The sequence below is a fragment of the Dermacentor albipictus genome, chromosome 2 (assembly GCF_038994185.2).
Source record: "Dermacentor albipictus isolate Rhodes 1998 colony chromosome 2, USDA_Dalb.pri_finalv2, whole genome shotgun sequence".
In the NCBI taxonomy this organism is placed as follows: Eukaryota; Metazoa; Arthropoda; class Arachnida; order Ixodida; family Ixodidae; genus Dermacentor; species Dermacentor albipictus.
In genome coordinates this window covers 106,841,639-106,856,607 of record NC_091822.1, presented here as the reverse complement: position 1 = coordinate 106,856,607, position 14,969 = coordinate 106,841,639, and the positions used below count along the sequence as shown (strand labels likewise).

The window sequence follows — 14,969 nt, the reverse complement described above, 5'->3', positions numbered from 1 at the left end:
GCGATATCGAGGATCCGTGTGCAGGGGCAGGGTGCCGATGATGGCTACTTGCAAATTAATTCTTCACGCACAACAGACATGCAACAGCTTCTGTGGAGATACATTTCAATTTCGTGTTCTGCCCATTCCCATGAAAGAGTTATTGGGCATATTTTTCTATTTTGTCATTACTGAGTGCAACTCAATGTGCTAAAGTCTGACACTTCCTTACTACCTCCCCCACCCCTTCCCTCTGAACGATGACGTGTTATATTATACTATATAGTAAAAAATTTGACGAAAACTCGTCAGGTGAGGGTGATACACTGTCAAATAAACTGGCACTCGCCTAAGGTTCAAAAGGAAATAAAACATAAAATGACCTTTCGAGACCGCTACGGGTCCCTTGATCACAATGAAGGTGAGCACAAGAGGGGGCGATTATTTATGTGTTAGGTGGTCCAGAGTGCGCATGTAATCTCAGGGAGATTACCCCGTGTTCGGTTAATCGCGTTTATAGTCGTTTGAATATGTAAAAATTCTAAGAGTCGTCTTGAAGCTGTCGCGATTATGCTCGCAGCATAATCGGTTTGTCTTGTTAACCGCCTGTGCCATATTTATTGACAATACATTATACTCTCTGCATTTTCGGCGTGCTCCTGTCATTCTTTTTCCATTTCGCTCGAAGACAATGAAATGTGTTCTCATGTTGCCGGAAAGTATGATCATGAGGTGAAGTTCGGAAGAGATGAGCAAAGAGCCTGTCTTAGGGCAACTGGGCCGACTGCATCCCTATCGGTCTTTCCGGCAGCTTCGCGCCATCTACAGAGAATAAGTACGACGACATAGTGGCTTCCGAGATTTCCAACCGATTGCCGCGTCGGTTCTCTTGGGATCCAGAGTAAAATGTTTCGGTTTCTTCCGCATATAGGCGAAAGAGGGCAGCAACACGCATAATAGCTGGCGTTAGTTTCCCATGTAAAGCCTGTTTCACATGATGCGATTTTCGTCGCACCGGATGTGCGATTTCCGTCCTTTGCGATGAAAATCGCAGTCGCAGTGCCGGCCCCCCAATTTTTGACTGCGACCAACCGGTTGGTCGCACAGTCGCACCGTCGCAGCAATCGCTTCGATTTTCCGTCGAAATTGTGCGGAGAGCTATCGTGGAGCTATTTCGCCGGTTTCTGTCTCGCACAAGTGCAATGCCCGGAGAAGTGAATTGCCGAATTCGGTACGTACGCGAAGGGAGAATAAAATACTTGTACCGCAGATTAATTTCTCCGATTGCTATGCGTTTGTTGACACGCTACACAGCAAATGAAGTGCATTTTCACGTTTGCTTCGTACGCCTTTGCGAGTTGTCAGTACTAGGTATGACTAGGTGTTCGATCCCCTCCAGGCGACGAGGTCGTTATAATTTTTTTGTTAAATAGCATACAAAAATCGTGCTTACGGAGCTGCTCAAATAATTTCAAACTCGGCAAGGGCAAATGACAAGACAGCAAAGTACCCGAAGTTTCAACGTTGTGCTGAACGCGGTACCGTTCAGTTGCATTTTCTTTTCAGTTTTCATGCGTGAATTTCCCGACGCATCTTGAAAGGTTATCTTACCTCACTTATTAAATTTTACAGAGCAAAAGTGTAGGCTATCGTAATGAAATTTGTACGATAGCATTAAATCCGTGGCTTGAATAAACAGCGTCGTTAATTTGTTTTCGAATATTACATGCACGTTAAGTTGCACCTCTTCTCTGGAGAATTTTTTTTTCTTGTGCAGGAACCAATAAACATTGAATATGTTGCGGACTTTGTATCCTTGCTGCACCTCTACTAACATTTGCTTCGAAAGGTAATTAACTCTACAGCAAGTAAATAAAGTAAATTACTCGCTTGCTACAGTGGCACAGTGACAACGTATCCTCTTGCACCGTCATGTAAGACTCGTGCAACAATGCGAAAAGCAGGCAACCAGCCTGTTCTTGTGGGGATAAAACAGTAGAAGACGACACGTTAAAACAAAGTAAATCAAAACTCTGCAGTGAAGTCAGCCAGTTGCATTCCTTCCTGTGAAACTTTGAATCTTTTAAGTACAAAGCAGTTGCACGTTCACAGCTGATCAAGTGTGCAGAAACATTCGTTCCTTAATGTTTCTAATAAGTTTTATGAGTTTGTGATCACATATATTAGTGTGTAAACTCATATAATGATATCCGCTGTGATTACTCTTTATAAGTAATGAAACACCATGCTACTTGCAAGGATATATCACCCGAGGATTTTAGAAAAAAATTCTGCATTTCAACTATACACAATATGTGGTTTATTCAATAAAGGTCCACAAACTGCTTTTTTGCAATGATAAACTTATTCTAAATTTTACTTAGATAACAGGCAAGAAAAAATATCTGTAGGCAAAAATATTTTTCTTCAATTTATTCACCTGCCACTGTGGCTATAGCATTCTGGTGCTAACACAAGGCGAGAGGTTGATTTGCCAGCCATGGAAGTTAAATTTCGATGTGAGGCATAGGTAAAACAAAGCTCTTGCACTTAGGTTTAGTTCATCACCTTTTATTGAACCTTTAAACTTCCAAATACTATTGCATAGGGGGGGGGGGCATGCTTATGCAAAATCTAACACCAATCGAAATCAAAGGGCACAATTGTAATACAACCATATTTCGTGATAATTCGAGTGTGTAAACATTCATTGCATCAATATATATTGTTCAACAGCACTGCACGAATAAGCATAATCAGGTATAGCAAGTACTATGTGAGGAAGCTGGTTATACAGATGTATAAGTGTCAAGACATGAATGCTCATACTACGTCGCACACATAGCACACAAAAAAAAAAACCTTTTTCAAGAGTTGTCCCTTCTGGCAGATGTGAGTGGGCCATAAGCCGAAGCAGCTTTATTGCAGGACATTGTGTAATACCGCTTATGAAAGAACAGAGAGAGCGAAGAGGCTTTTAACAGCCGTACCTCATGGTACTCTAATAAGAGGAACGATGAGCAAATAAAATTTTTGGTAGAGCACTTAAGTTAAACAGTAACTTTTTGAAAGACACAACATTCCAGATGAGAGTTGAAGGTACATTTGGCCCACCCACACCAACAACTCGGGCATACTACAAGAAATACTGCAACCTATGGTGCACTACAGTCTATGGGAAAGCTATCTTATACAGAAATCAAGAATGATGTAACAAGCCCTCGACAACACTGCAGACTTTCTTGGCCAGTCTGTCCTCTCGCTTTCTGACAAGTCAGCTTGCATCTACGTTGGGAAGAAGACTGGAATCAAGAACTACTCCAGATTGCGCATTGTGATCCCAATAACTGGAGAAACATACCCGCAAGTCAACATCCACAAATCCGCAGCAAGTGTAAGACCATGACGGCAGAGCCAGCACGTGGGTGAAACAATTACGCCATGCCTGGACGTAAATTGCACACCTAGTGAAAAGAATAACCTTGAAATCATGGGGGGTGGGCGAGTGGATCGAGTGGATACTATGGAAAATCGCAGATGCTGTGCTTGTGTCCAAAGTATTGCACGGTATGAATTACCAGCAGCAAACAAAAAAGACAACTTATCGAATACAGGCATCGGGTAATAACAGCTATTTCCGACTTTACCATGCCTGAAGACCTCTACGAGAAAGAGCAAACAAACAAGCACCTAGACACAGCAGAGTTGCAGCCTGCAGCACAAATTCTTTGCCTCAAGAGCTCAGAACCTGGTCCCAATATACTATGCCAGCTAGCATATGAGATGCAAAGACGACTACCTCTCCCTTCAGAAACAGCCTGGGAGCATCTGAACTTGAAACACAACAGCGCCCATAGCTTACAATATGGAGGCAAACAATTAGGCCAGGAGACTATATGCAACTGGCAAACACACAGAGGAGGCTGATAATCATTAAGATGCAAGCAAACATTAGGCACACATTGTACACTGATGTGGCAGCAGCAGTGTAACAATAGTATGACACTACATAAAAATAAACTTTATATAAGTGAGTACGAACCTACACCTAGAAAAGATGAACTGAAAGCAATTAAATCAGCACCTGTAATCCAGATTGCACCCTGCACAACACCCTGCACACCTGCATGGACTCACCAGAAACTGTCTGGGCCTGCACATCTCACGAGATTGTCTGGAAAATCAGAAGATTGACACGCGACTTGCAAGCACACGGCCAGACATTAAATTAGAGGATACATAGCCATGCAGATATTCCAGGACACAAGCGGGCTTATAAGCCCGACTTAATAACTGAAAACTGGACGAGTTGGTCTGTATTCATTATTAACTAAAGCGCAACAGATAGACAACGGACCAGAATGAAGCGCTCTGTGTGTTCACTTCGCTCTTGTCCATCATATTTCTGTTGCCCTTCGGTGTGTGATGTATTCCCCTTTGATGTATGATGAACTATTGCCATGCGTTCACCGTGATTTTCAATAGAGTATGAGCGTACGATGAGCATAACCATTTATTGGCTTCACAAATACGCCAACTTGATGCTAAGGTGATTTGGCAGCTGACGCACCTTAGTGCGTGAACCTCTGCGCACAACAACGACGAGCAATACGAAATACTGACAAATGTGTTAAATGTACCAAGCAGCTGCGGCTGCACCAAACTCTCATTAAGGCACTCTATGCTAGTTGTCGATTTCCTGTCCGAAGTGCGCTATGTGGTACTTTCAAACGGGCCTTTGCTAAAGCACTAAGGCTTCTTATCAACACGTGACAGCAACGCAGTTATATAATAGGAATCCACAAATTGATGCCTGGTCCGCCAAGTCAGATCTTCGTTGTCGTCTGTATGACCATCTTTGGAGTATTCGCTGTTATCGTCAAGTCTTGTGTCGATGGATTCATGAATTCCAGAAATGCTATGCCGCAATGTAGCGGTACGCTAGCGATGCAAAGCTTAATGACACTTTCATCAATAGAAATCCGAGAAACAAGCTAACAGCGGCATGGTACAGAACAGAAAATGATCAACATGGTGCTACCGTATTCGCAGTAATGTAAACAACTGTAAAGTCTTTCACGCTGTCAAGGGGGGCAAGAACGTCAGGTTCACCATTCGTGGAACGCCAGAATGTTATAAATTGTGTTTCCGTTAGAATGTCCGGGCGCACAAGAGCGTCGCCCACGAAATATTAAACGTGAGCTCGTTGGTGCAGAAGAACAGTTTGCCGACAAGCTGGCCGCTAGACGAACAGCATAGTGTTGGCCGCCACCACAAATGCCAGGCAGAAGATGACCTTGAGCAGCAATCCCAGCCAGTACTGCGACGTGCAAAAACATGGTGGTTGGAGATGAGCGCAATATAAACGCTACCAAAGTCCCTTAGCTTCTAAATAAGTATAGGTACCATTAAGATTGCAGAGCCACGCATTCACAAAACTTCTACCTTATCCACAAGGAATTTCGCTCCTAACTGCTCTTTGCCATAATATGAGCAGCATCAGGGTTGGTGCTAATTCGCTCTTCCGAACATTTGTAGCATAAGAATGTTTTGTGAATTTCGGCGCTGTTAAATAAGAAATCTTCAATATTAGCCCGCGTCCAAGTGGCAGTTGCTCATGACAGTGATAACTTGACGACGACAGTGGTGATAGGTAATCACGGATGCCACTTACGGAGCTTTGTCAATATGAAGCGTATACACCTGACACTGCTCGAGAGTTCAGTTTATTGCTTCAACCCACCATATTGTCTCACGTTTTGGTGACCACAGTGAATGCATTTGTAGCGGTAAGACGGAACTCATCAAGAACGATGATTCCGGATTGTTGCCGCTCCAGTGATAAGCATTCTTAAGAGCAAATGCCAGTCGATTGGGATGTTGGATATTTCATTACCGATGGTGACTGCCGGATGCTAGTTAGCTCTTACAAAAGAAAAGCTTTGTCAATTCAGCCACTGCTCCCCAAGGTTAACATTTATGTTATAGGCAGCAAATCAGTGAAGGCAATAGGGCGGAACATCGCGGTTATGCGAAAATTGTGAACATGCATTAACCAAAAACGTCGGCTTTAAGAAACTGTCGTCAAGGTAATTGTCTTGATATGTCGGCGATTGTCCTCAATGGGACACGCTTAAACACCACTCCTAAACGAATTTAAACACACTCTTAAGCAAAATTGCACCCCTTAGGTCGTATCTTGCCACGCAACAATAATCGTCATCTGTCTTTTCTGCATTTGCTTGCTTTAACGCTGCGAACCCGGTACTTCCAAGTCACGAACGGCATGCGCGTTATCAGTACGACAAAACATTCTCGACAGGAAATTAGTGGGCGCAGCGTTTTCAAGAAAGGAACCGCAAAGAAGACAGATGTCGATTATTGTTGTGCGGCAAGATACGACCCAAAGGGTGCACATTTGTTTAAGAGTGTAGGATAACAGCTGTGTATACGCGCATGCCTCAACGCAGCCCTTGAACGCTGCTAAACGGAATAATTGTGAATACGTTGGCACCGGAACGCTGGCTTTGAACAACATTGTGAATACGCGCAGGCTGGAATGATCGCCTTGAACGTTCTTAAATGAGAGAACTTGTGAATACGCACACGCTGGAACGATGGCCTTGAAGTATCTTAAATGGTATAACTGTTGGGAATACGCGCACGCTGGAACGATAGCCTGGTGGCCTTGAACGCTCCTAAATGTAATAACTATGGTGCATACGCGGGCACCGGAACGCTGGCTTGGAACAACTGTTGGGAATACGCGCACGCTGAAACGATGGCCTGGTGGCCTTGAACGCTCCTAAATGGAAAAATTATGGTGCATACGCGCGCACCGGAGCGCTGGCTTTGAACAACTGTTGTGAATACGCGCACGCTGGAATGATGGCTTGGTGGCCTTGAACGCTCCTAAATGGAATGACATGGTGCGTACCCGAGCACCGGAACGCTGGCTTTGAACAACTGTCATGAATACGCGCACGCTGGAACGATGTCCTGGTGGCCTTGAGCGCTCCTAAATGGAATATAACTATGGTGCGTACTCGCACACCGGAACGCTGGCTTTGAACAGCTGTTGTGAATACGCGCACGCTGTAACGATGGATTTGAACTCCCTTGAATGGGATAACTATTGTGTGTACGTGCATGCTGCAACGATGGCCTTGAACGCTCTTAAACGGTATAACTGTTGAGAATACGTGCACACTGGAACTATGGACTTCAACGCCCTTGAATGGGATAACTCTCGTGCGTACGCGCACGCCGGAACGATGGCCTTGAACGCTCTAAAAGGGGATAGCTGTTGTGAATACGCGCACACTGGAACGACGGCCTTGAAAGGTCTCTAATGAAATAACTGTTATGAATACGCGCCGAGCCAGACCACTGGCCTTCAATGCTCTTACATAGGTTAACTGCTATGAGTACACGCACGCCAGACCATTGGCCTTAAACGCTCTCATGCGGGATAACTGTCGTCAATGCGCGCGCGGCTGGAACACTGGGCTCTAGTGCTCCTAAATATAACTGTTGTGAATACACGCGCTAGAACGATGGTCTTAGACGCACTTAAATAGCATAATTGTTGTTAGTACACGCACACCGGAACACTGGCCTTAGAGGCCCTTCACGGGGATTACTGTTGTTAATACTCGTAGAGCTAGAACCTGGCCTTGAACGCTCCTAAAATGATAACTGTGGTAAATATGCAAACGCCGGAACGCGTGTCCTTCAATGCATATTTTAAAATATGTATAACATTTTAAAAACCAGCACTGCATATTTTGGACCTAAAGTTAGGGAATAAAGTGTCAAAATGTTTTTCTTGATAGCACAGAGCCCTCCATTAGTAAAAGATATTTGCATTTAAAATATTGCTGCACAGTGCAAGCATGACTCTTCGAGGAGGTCGTTCAGCCAATTTCAGCTAAGTACCATGTTTCAGTGCGACACGTTTATGTCTTCCGCAAATTCACTATCAAAACATTAGCAACAGCCAAGTTCAGGGATCGGCTGGTCGGGAATAGATGATAAAAACGAATAGAAGTGAGCGAAAGGAACCTTAACATTACCGGTCCGGAATGTTGTCGATTTTATTCCAGCAGCTACCGCAGACCAGCAGCATTGTGCTGATCAGTGCAATGGAAAAGTAATGTCTGCACGTTTAAATATAAGCTATCTAGTCATAATATCCTGTCATAAATTTACCACAAATCTCGGGAAGTTTAGCTCTATAGCTTACGGCTCAATTCAACGATCGCAACAGAATGGCACACCCTATCTAACATGCTTCCATCCCTGCATCCTCATAACGTGTTCAGAGTGTCGGTATGAGAGTAACGATATGTTTACAGCCATGAAATTAGAGAAATGCAACTATAAATTCATTGTCAATCCTACAGCCTAAAAACTATTCACTAGAATGCCTCGTAGCAACAAGCACAAAGAAGTTTCCGAAAAAATGGATAAAGTAAAGCACGAGAGATGGCACCCAAGTTCACTGACCAGTTCCGCGCTTCGCATGTGGGTGTAGAGGTGTATGAAGGCGAGGGGCGTACTCGTGTATGGCACCAGCAGCACGCAGCGAGACTGCATCAGCACGGGCAACAGGAAGTACAACGGGTGCAGCTGGAAGCGCTCCGACTGCGTTCAGGGCGAGGAAGGACATTAAAGTACCTTGCATCTTATTTTGTCGTCGGTATCACTGCACTTCTACCATTTGCATCGGAACGAGCCGACGATAAGTTGAAATTTCAAAAGGGCTTTTTATTGGGCAGCTGACGCTTACATTTCCCAGGTATACTTGATTGTGGCGCGAAATACATTTCGTGGGAAGGGACACAAAAGATAAGACAGTGAGGCGCTTCCCTGTCTTTTTTGTTATGTCCCGTTTCACGAAATGTATTTCGCGCCACAATCAAGCATGTCTTGAAATGTCACTTCTCACATTCTCTTCCCAATTATTAAGTATTGCGTATCTTTGCCTTGCAGAAACAATGCGTCCAACCACAATGCCTAAGCAGCGTAAGAACTGCAACCCGATGTTGTGGCTTCGTGGCTATGGCCACGTACCACTGGTGACGTAACGCGGGAATTCTCCTGTATTGAGTTCAAAAGGTTTACGGAATTCCAGGTAGTAAAAACTACGACAATTAGGGTCAACTAAGTTTCATCCCGCCCTCTGGGTACCTTTGGACGTTTATTTTCCTTGAACAAATCAATCAATCAATCAATCAATCAATCAATCAATCAATCAATCAATCAATCAATCAATTAATCAATCAATCAATCAATCAATCAATCAATCAATCAATCAATCAATCAATCAATCAATCAATCAATCAATCAATCGGTGCTGTAATATTTCTTAGTAATTTGGTGTTACGAAGTACGTGACGCATCGTCAGTGCTTTGGCTGGTTTGTAATAATATTGAGGAAGCTTGCGTTGTGTACAAGACCCCGAGGTAGTTTCCTGCCAAACAGTCCCAGACACCCTAACGAAAAACTTTTAAGGAAATATTTATATAAGCAAATACATATTTTAAACAAATATAGAGCAAGACGCAAGAGGGCATCCAGCATTTCCAGGATGGTCAATATAGCCTATGTTCTCCACATATGGCATTGCAATGATGTCCTCCGTTCCGAAGAAATTTGATTACTACAAAAATATGTTCTTGTAGTTTGTCAATAGTGCGGCTTATTTCTCATGTTACCATATGTTTTATAGAATGCAATGATCAGTGCAGGTATGTCCTTTTCATAAGTCTTGCAAGTATTTCATATATGTTTCCTACTCAAAGCTGTAAAAGTTTTCTTTCAATTATAGTCACCGTACGCTGTGCTGCAGCAAAAGCCGGTAAATAAAGACTTTTTTAAAGCAGCAACCACTTCGCAAGGTGCATTTGCGGCTGTAAATGCAGGAGAAAGACGGCAGGCAACGAGGGCGACGCCTCGAATTTCAATGCCGAGGTTTGAAATGAGTTAACTCTGTAAACGGCTTCAAGACATTTTCGAGTGTTCTCACTTATTATGCTACTATGTCCGCTCATTCCATGAAAAAGGAATGTGCGCTCCGTGCAGAACAATCCAACACTCGCTTTCTAATATTGCTAACGGTATTGTGCGAGAATGCAATCGGAGCATTCCGTGCCGCTTGCCAAATTGAAGGGGCGCAGAACCAATTCTAAGTGTTTACATGTCAAATTTCCGCAGTTATTCTTTTTTTCAGTTGACTGTAGCCCCCAACTTGCATAGCGATGATGAGCTTGAGGCCAGGAGGCAGTGATACTCTTGACAACACTGGTATGCTTTCATAGTGAAAGTATAAACGCTTTACACGTTTCTGCAAGGTCCCTCCACCACACAACACCGTCGCCAAAGACACTAGCAGTGTCTCAATTTCAGAGTCTTAATTTGCTTAACGCCGACTGTAGCCACGGTAACTGGGGCTTTCACATTAAAAACAAACGAAAAAGTGTGATGGTGCGAATGATTGCCAACTGAGCTTCCCCCAACGGAGAGATGCCCTCTGACCCTTTCACTGTTTATAAACATAGGCCCTGGGTGGTTCCTGGTTTTGCACATTGACGTAGCCTGCTAAATTTAGCGAACAAAAAGGGCATTGTCTGCGATATTGAGTAGCAAGAGTGCGTTAAAATCTAAGTCCGCACATATTCAACACTTTTCCTCTGTACGTAACAACAATTTTACAAGTGAATGTTGTCCTAAGTGAGATGAAAATTTTTAAGTATTTGTCTTGAGGCGTAATGAGCATGTATTTTATTTGAAAACCTAAATGTAGGCTTTCCGCCAGTAAAACAACTTAAAAACGCGCTTTATGTTTCAGCGCAGTAGACTGAAAAGGCCCGTGACCGAAAGTTTTTTTGAGGACGCACTCTCGCTGCAGTTATTACGCGAGTGAAACCGACTCGCTCCCGCTGTGTCTCGAGAACGCCAGCTCCCAATCTGTCGGTTCCTCTCTTCTGGAGCGATGCTTGTCGGCGACAACTCACCAGAAGTATCAGCTTATGGACGAGCGGGAATCCGGCAACGCCGGTGTCCACTTCACAGACCAGTGCCGTTGCAGCCATCAACGCCACGAGGCACCAGGCGGGGTGCACTCGCGTGTTAACGTTTCGCAGTAATGTCTCCAGCAGCCACGTGGACACCCTCGAACGCTGCGAGTGGCACGTTTGTTCAAAAAAAGCGCTGAAGCACCTATTGCTCAAGAAATGACTGGCGGCACAAAAGGCACTTGTAAGGTTCAATGATTCAATGCACTAAATTGTTCACGCCGTGTCATGGATGCTCTTATCATGCTATATACATGTACGGGGCAAAATATAGCGTGAGTAAAACTTTCGAAATGAAATAAATTTTGCCCTGCATAATTTGATTTAAGATTTAAAGCATTGTAACTTTGCCTGAGAATACAAAGCCTCAAGTTAAGCGTCGAATTTCGGCGCTTAACGGTGTCGCGTCAGCTGAGGCGGACGAGAAACATAGAAAGAAGCATGTTATTTAAAGATAACCAGAAAGGGTTAGTGCAGATTTTACGATAGACTAAAAAATTAAATTGTGCGATTTTACTTTCCAAAACCACGATCTGATTGTAAGGCAGGCCGTAGGGATGGAGGCGACTCCGTACTAATTTTAACCAGCTGAGGTTCTTTAACGCGCGCCTAAATCTAAGTGCGCGGCTGTTCTTGCATTTCGCCAGCATTGAAATGCGCCCGCTATGACCGGAATTTGATCCCGCCACCCCGTTCTGAGCAGCGCCACACCAAAGCCACTAAGCAACCACAGCGGGTACAATAGGGTAACACAAGTTGCGAAAAATCAAGCCTAAAATGTAGCCCTGACTAAAACGATAGCAAGGAAAGGTGCGCTAAGATTCTTACATAAAGGGAGCTCAAAAGAAAGCACAGTCGAGAAGTTGAAAAAACAACGGCTGCCTCGAGAAACCCTGTAAGCCGACGGATGCTTCTTGAATGACAGAAACTATATTTGGCGTGCAAAATAAGCAGTATTCTTTTTTTCGGCCGGGGGGTGGGGGAGGGAGGAAGTGTGTTCAATGGTTTCGTAACACAAGAACAGAGGCAACGCCGCACGTTAACCCTATCATGTGGGATATGGATATGTCCAGTGCTTAAAAGACAGTGCCAGAGACATAAACCTCAACAGGGCCATTCTCTTAACGACTGCATCTACCCGCAAAAATACTTGAATGCCCGGGATATTATCAGCTCCCTCTGGGAGTTCGTGAATATTGCGGAACTTCGGGGCAGATATTGATCCCTTTTCTCACATAGGCCCGTGTGCCCGTCTTAGTAATAAAGGTTTTATTGCGATAGAAATTACATGGACACTCCAGACTCATTTCTGCCGTCGTCATCGTTGCTGTCGCCGTGATGTTCGGTGTAAACTCCAAGGGCGATAACATCGTCGCCGCGCGCAGCGTATGCCGCTGTATGCGTGAGTGAAAGCATCCGAGGGTGAGCCGACGAAGACGGCTGCATCGCGCGTGCAGGGCGTAAGGGCCCGTACATGGTCGCTCCGCACGTCCGTTCCGCCCTCGTCCGGTCGCGTGCGGATAGCTCTCTACTGGCGAGCGAAGAGCGGACGCAAGTTTCCCGTCCGGCCGCCTGCTCGTCTCTCATTGGCTGGTCCGAGGCGGATAGTTCGGCTGTCGTCACAGCAAACATGGCGCGTGCTCGAAGCGAAGTGAAGCGGGGACGCAAGGCCTAGGCTACAGCCGCGTCAGAAACAGTCTATTTTTTTCTCCTTTTTGTGATTTTTACCAGAGATATGTGGCACCCACGGAGATAGTCATCGGAAGAAGCAAGCCGGTGTACGCTTCCAGACCTCATCAGTGCGTGCGATCGCCAACAGAAACAGACGGAGCGCAGGAAGTGTGTGTTGTGTTTACGAGAGCGTCGGAAGAAATATTTCAAGCCGTCGACTTCGTGATTTCTTGTGCCATGCTTCGCGTGTGCGTCGCAGACGAGAACTCCATCACATACACGTGCATTCTGAGCAGCACACACGTTCAAGGCGTGGCGAAATAAGTAGCGTCCGATTGGCGCACCCAGCGTACACGTTTGGTTTCTGCTCTGTGTATGCCGATCGTTGCCGCGGTGTGGTGAACGCCAGCCCTTCGCAACTTACCAAAAGTAACGATACGATCAGTAGCGATAAGTTTTTATCGCCTAGTTATCGCTGCCATCCGTTTTGCCGGCTGCGATGCGCCGTGGTGATCGCGACGTTCGAGCTGTGCTCTTGCCGTTATGAAGTGCGTTTGCGAGCTACAAATCGTGATATATATGTGCGATGTGTTGCAGCGTTACTGGGTGTAGAAGTGGTCGTACTACGCGATGTTCGTGTGCTCAGAACTGAGCTGAGCATAAGTGTTGCCGATTGCGTTTTCTTATGTAGTAGCCTGATAGAGAAGCCCTATCACACCGGCCTTTTCTGCTTCGTACATCTATCGTTTGTTTCAAAAGTTGTTACTGCACGGTTAAAGATGCTTCTATCGGTGGGGTGAAATTAGGGAACAACATTATAATTGCATACGTCAAGACGTTCAGCGCTGTCGTGAAATGTGGACGCACCTGAGAGCACTAATGTCATGAATGCAATTAAAATTTCCCGAGACAGTATTAAGAGAACGGTTAAAAAAGAAAACATATGAGAAGGTAAGCACAGCAGCTTGTGAACCCGCTCCTATAATACCTCGACCCGCGTCTGTTTGTAAATGTATGTTTTCTTGCGTTTGTCAATTTTTTTTTCTATTTCCCAGATTTCTTTACGTTGGAGTTCTTAGTTCTCGCATTTGTGTGTGAATACGTGCCTGTTTCCATGCGTGCTTGCGCTTACCATTATTTCTGTCCTTTTATATTATATTAGCATTTGCTTTTGCTAGTTTTCTTTCAGGAAAGTCATTACACATTTTCATAAACCAATCTCATTCAAAGCACTAACTCATGTACACGGCAGGGCAGGCCTCTTCCATCTCATTAAAACCTTTCTCACTGGTCTACCTCGTCTTCTCAGTCTGCCTACTCGCTGTGTTTTCTGTCCTTGCTTCTTGTGTTGTTGCTGCAGTGTGATTAACCAACTTGCTCAAAACAGATTTTCATCGCCTATGAAAACAGAAAGGTTTAGAGATAGATTTTCTTAAAAGCGTCATAGGGGTTGCACAGCAACTTAGCCTCTTACCTCAGTTCATGTTTATGCATCAGTGCATGTGGCAGCTCGCCAGAAGTGCACATGAAAGGGTGCCATATTGTGAAACTACACCTTGCTATGCTGTTGCATTTTTCATGCAATCAGTCTTAGTAAACGGATGGTTTCGCTGCCCATCACATATGATGGCAAAAAAGTACAACACGAATAACACTGTGCAGTGGGGTGTCATTTCCTGTCTGATGCTTTTGTCGTTGCAAAGAAATTTTTCAGTAAATGGAGCCCAGCAAAGCAGTGCACTCATAGCTTTTGCAACTTTCACCATTTATTACTTCACAAATGTCATTGTTTGAACCTGGCCATCGATCACTATGCCGATGGCTTGTGAATTAAATAATTGCCTCAATAAAACACATTTAACTTCACTCAGAATTTTTTAGTACAAACAATGCTAGCAAAGCTATTCAGGGTGAATAATTGTGCTTACATTGGTGTTACTTGCCGTGAGATAAACAAATACAAAAATGGCTGCGACATGACTGTGATTTGACGTGCAGACTGCTAATGGTGCATTTCAAGCGTGCCCTCGACTACTGCTATGAATAGCTGCCCGACTGAGTATTTTGGGCCTAACTAAGCTAATGATGTTTGATAATTGTTCTCCTATTCGCATTACTTGCCTGGGCCAGGTAACCAAAATAAACAATGCCACCACATGAATGTGTGTTTGCATGCAAGCTGCCAACAGTGGCTGTCATTTTCACATTGAGTGCTGCCGTTTCACCAACAGTGGCAACGA

At 44.5% G+C, this 14,969-nt stretch overlaps 1 protein-coding gene across 6 annotated transcripts in view; it reads right to left on the bottom strand.

Moving 5' to 3' along the window:
• Positions 1-4,988: 4,988 nt before the first annotated feature.
• LOC135914902 (uncharacterized) overlaps positions 4,989-14,969 on the bottom strand; it is a 53,674-nt gene continuing 43,693 nt past the window's right edge. For all 6 annotated transcript variants that reach the window (XM_070533835.1, XM_070533836.1, XM_070533837.1 and 3 more), the window contains 3 exons: positions 10,999-11,163; positions 8,488-8,625; positions 4,989-5,299 (listed from right to left, as the gene is read on the bottom strand). In XM_070533835.1, the coding sequence (XP_070389936.1) occupies positions 5,222-5,299; positions 8,488-8,625; positions 10,999-11,163 (381 nt within the window). In that variant the 3' untranslated portion in view covers positions 4,989-5,221. The remainder of the gene's footprint in view (positions 5,300-8,487; positions 8,626-10,998; positions 11,164-14,969) is intronic.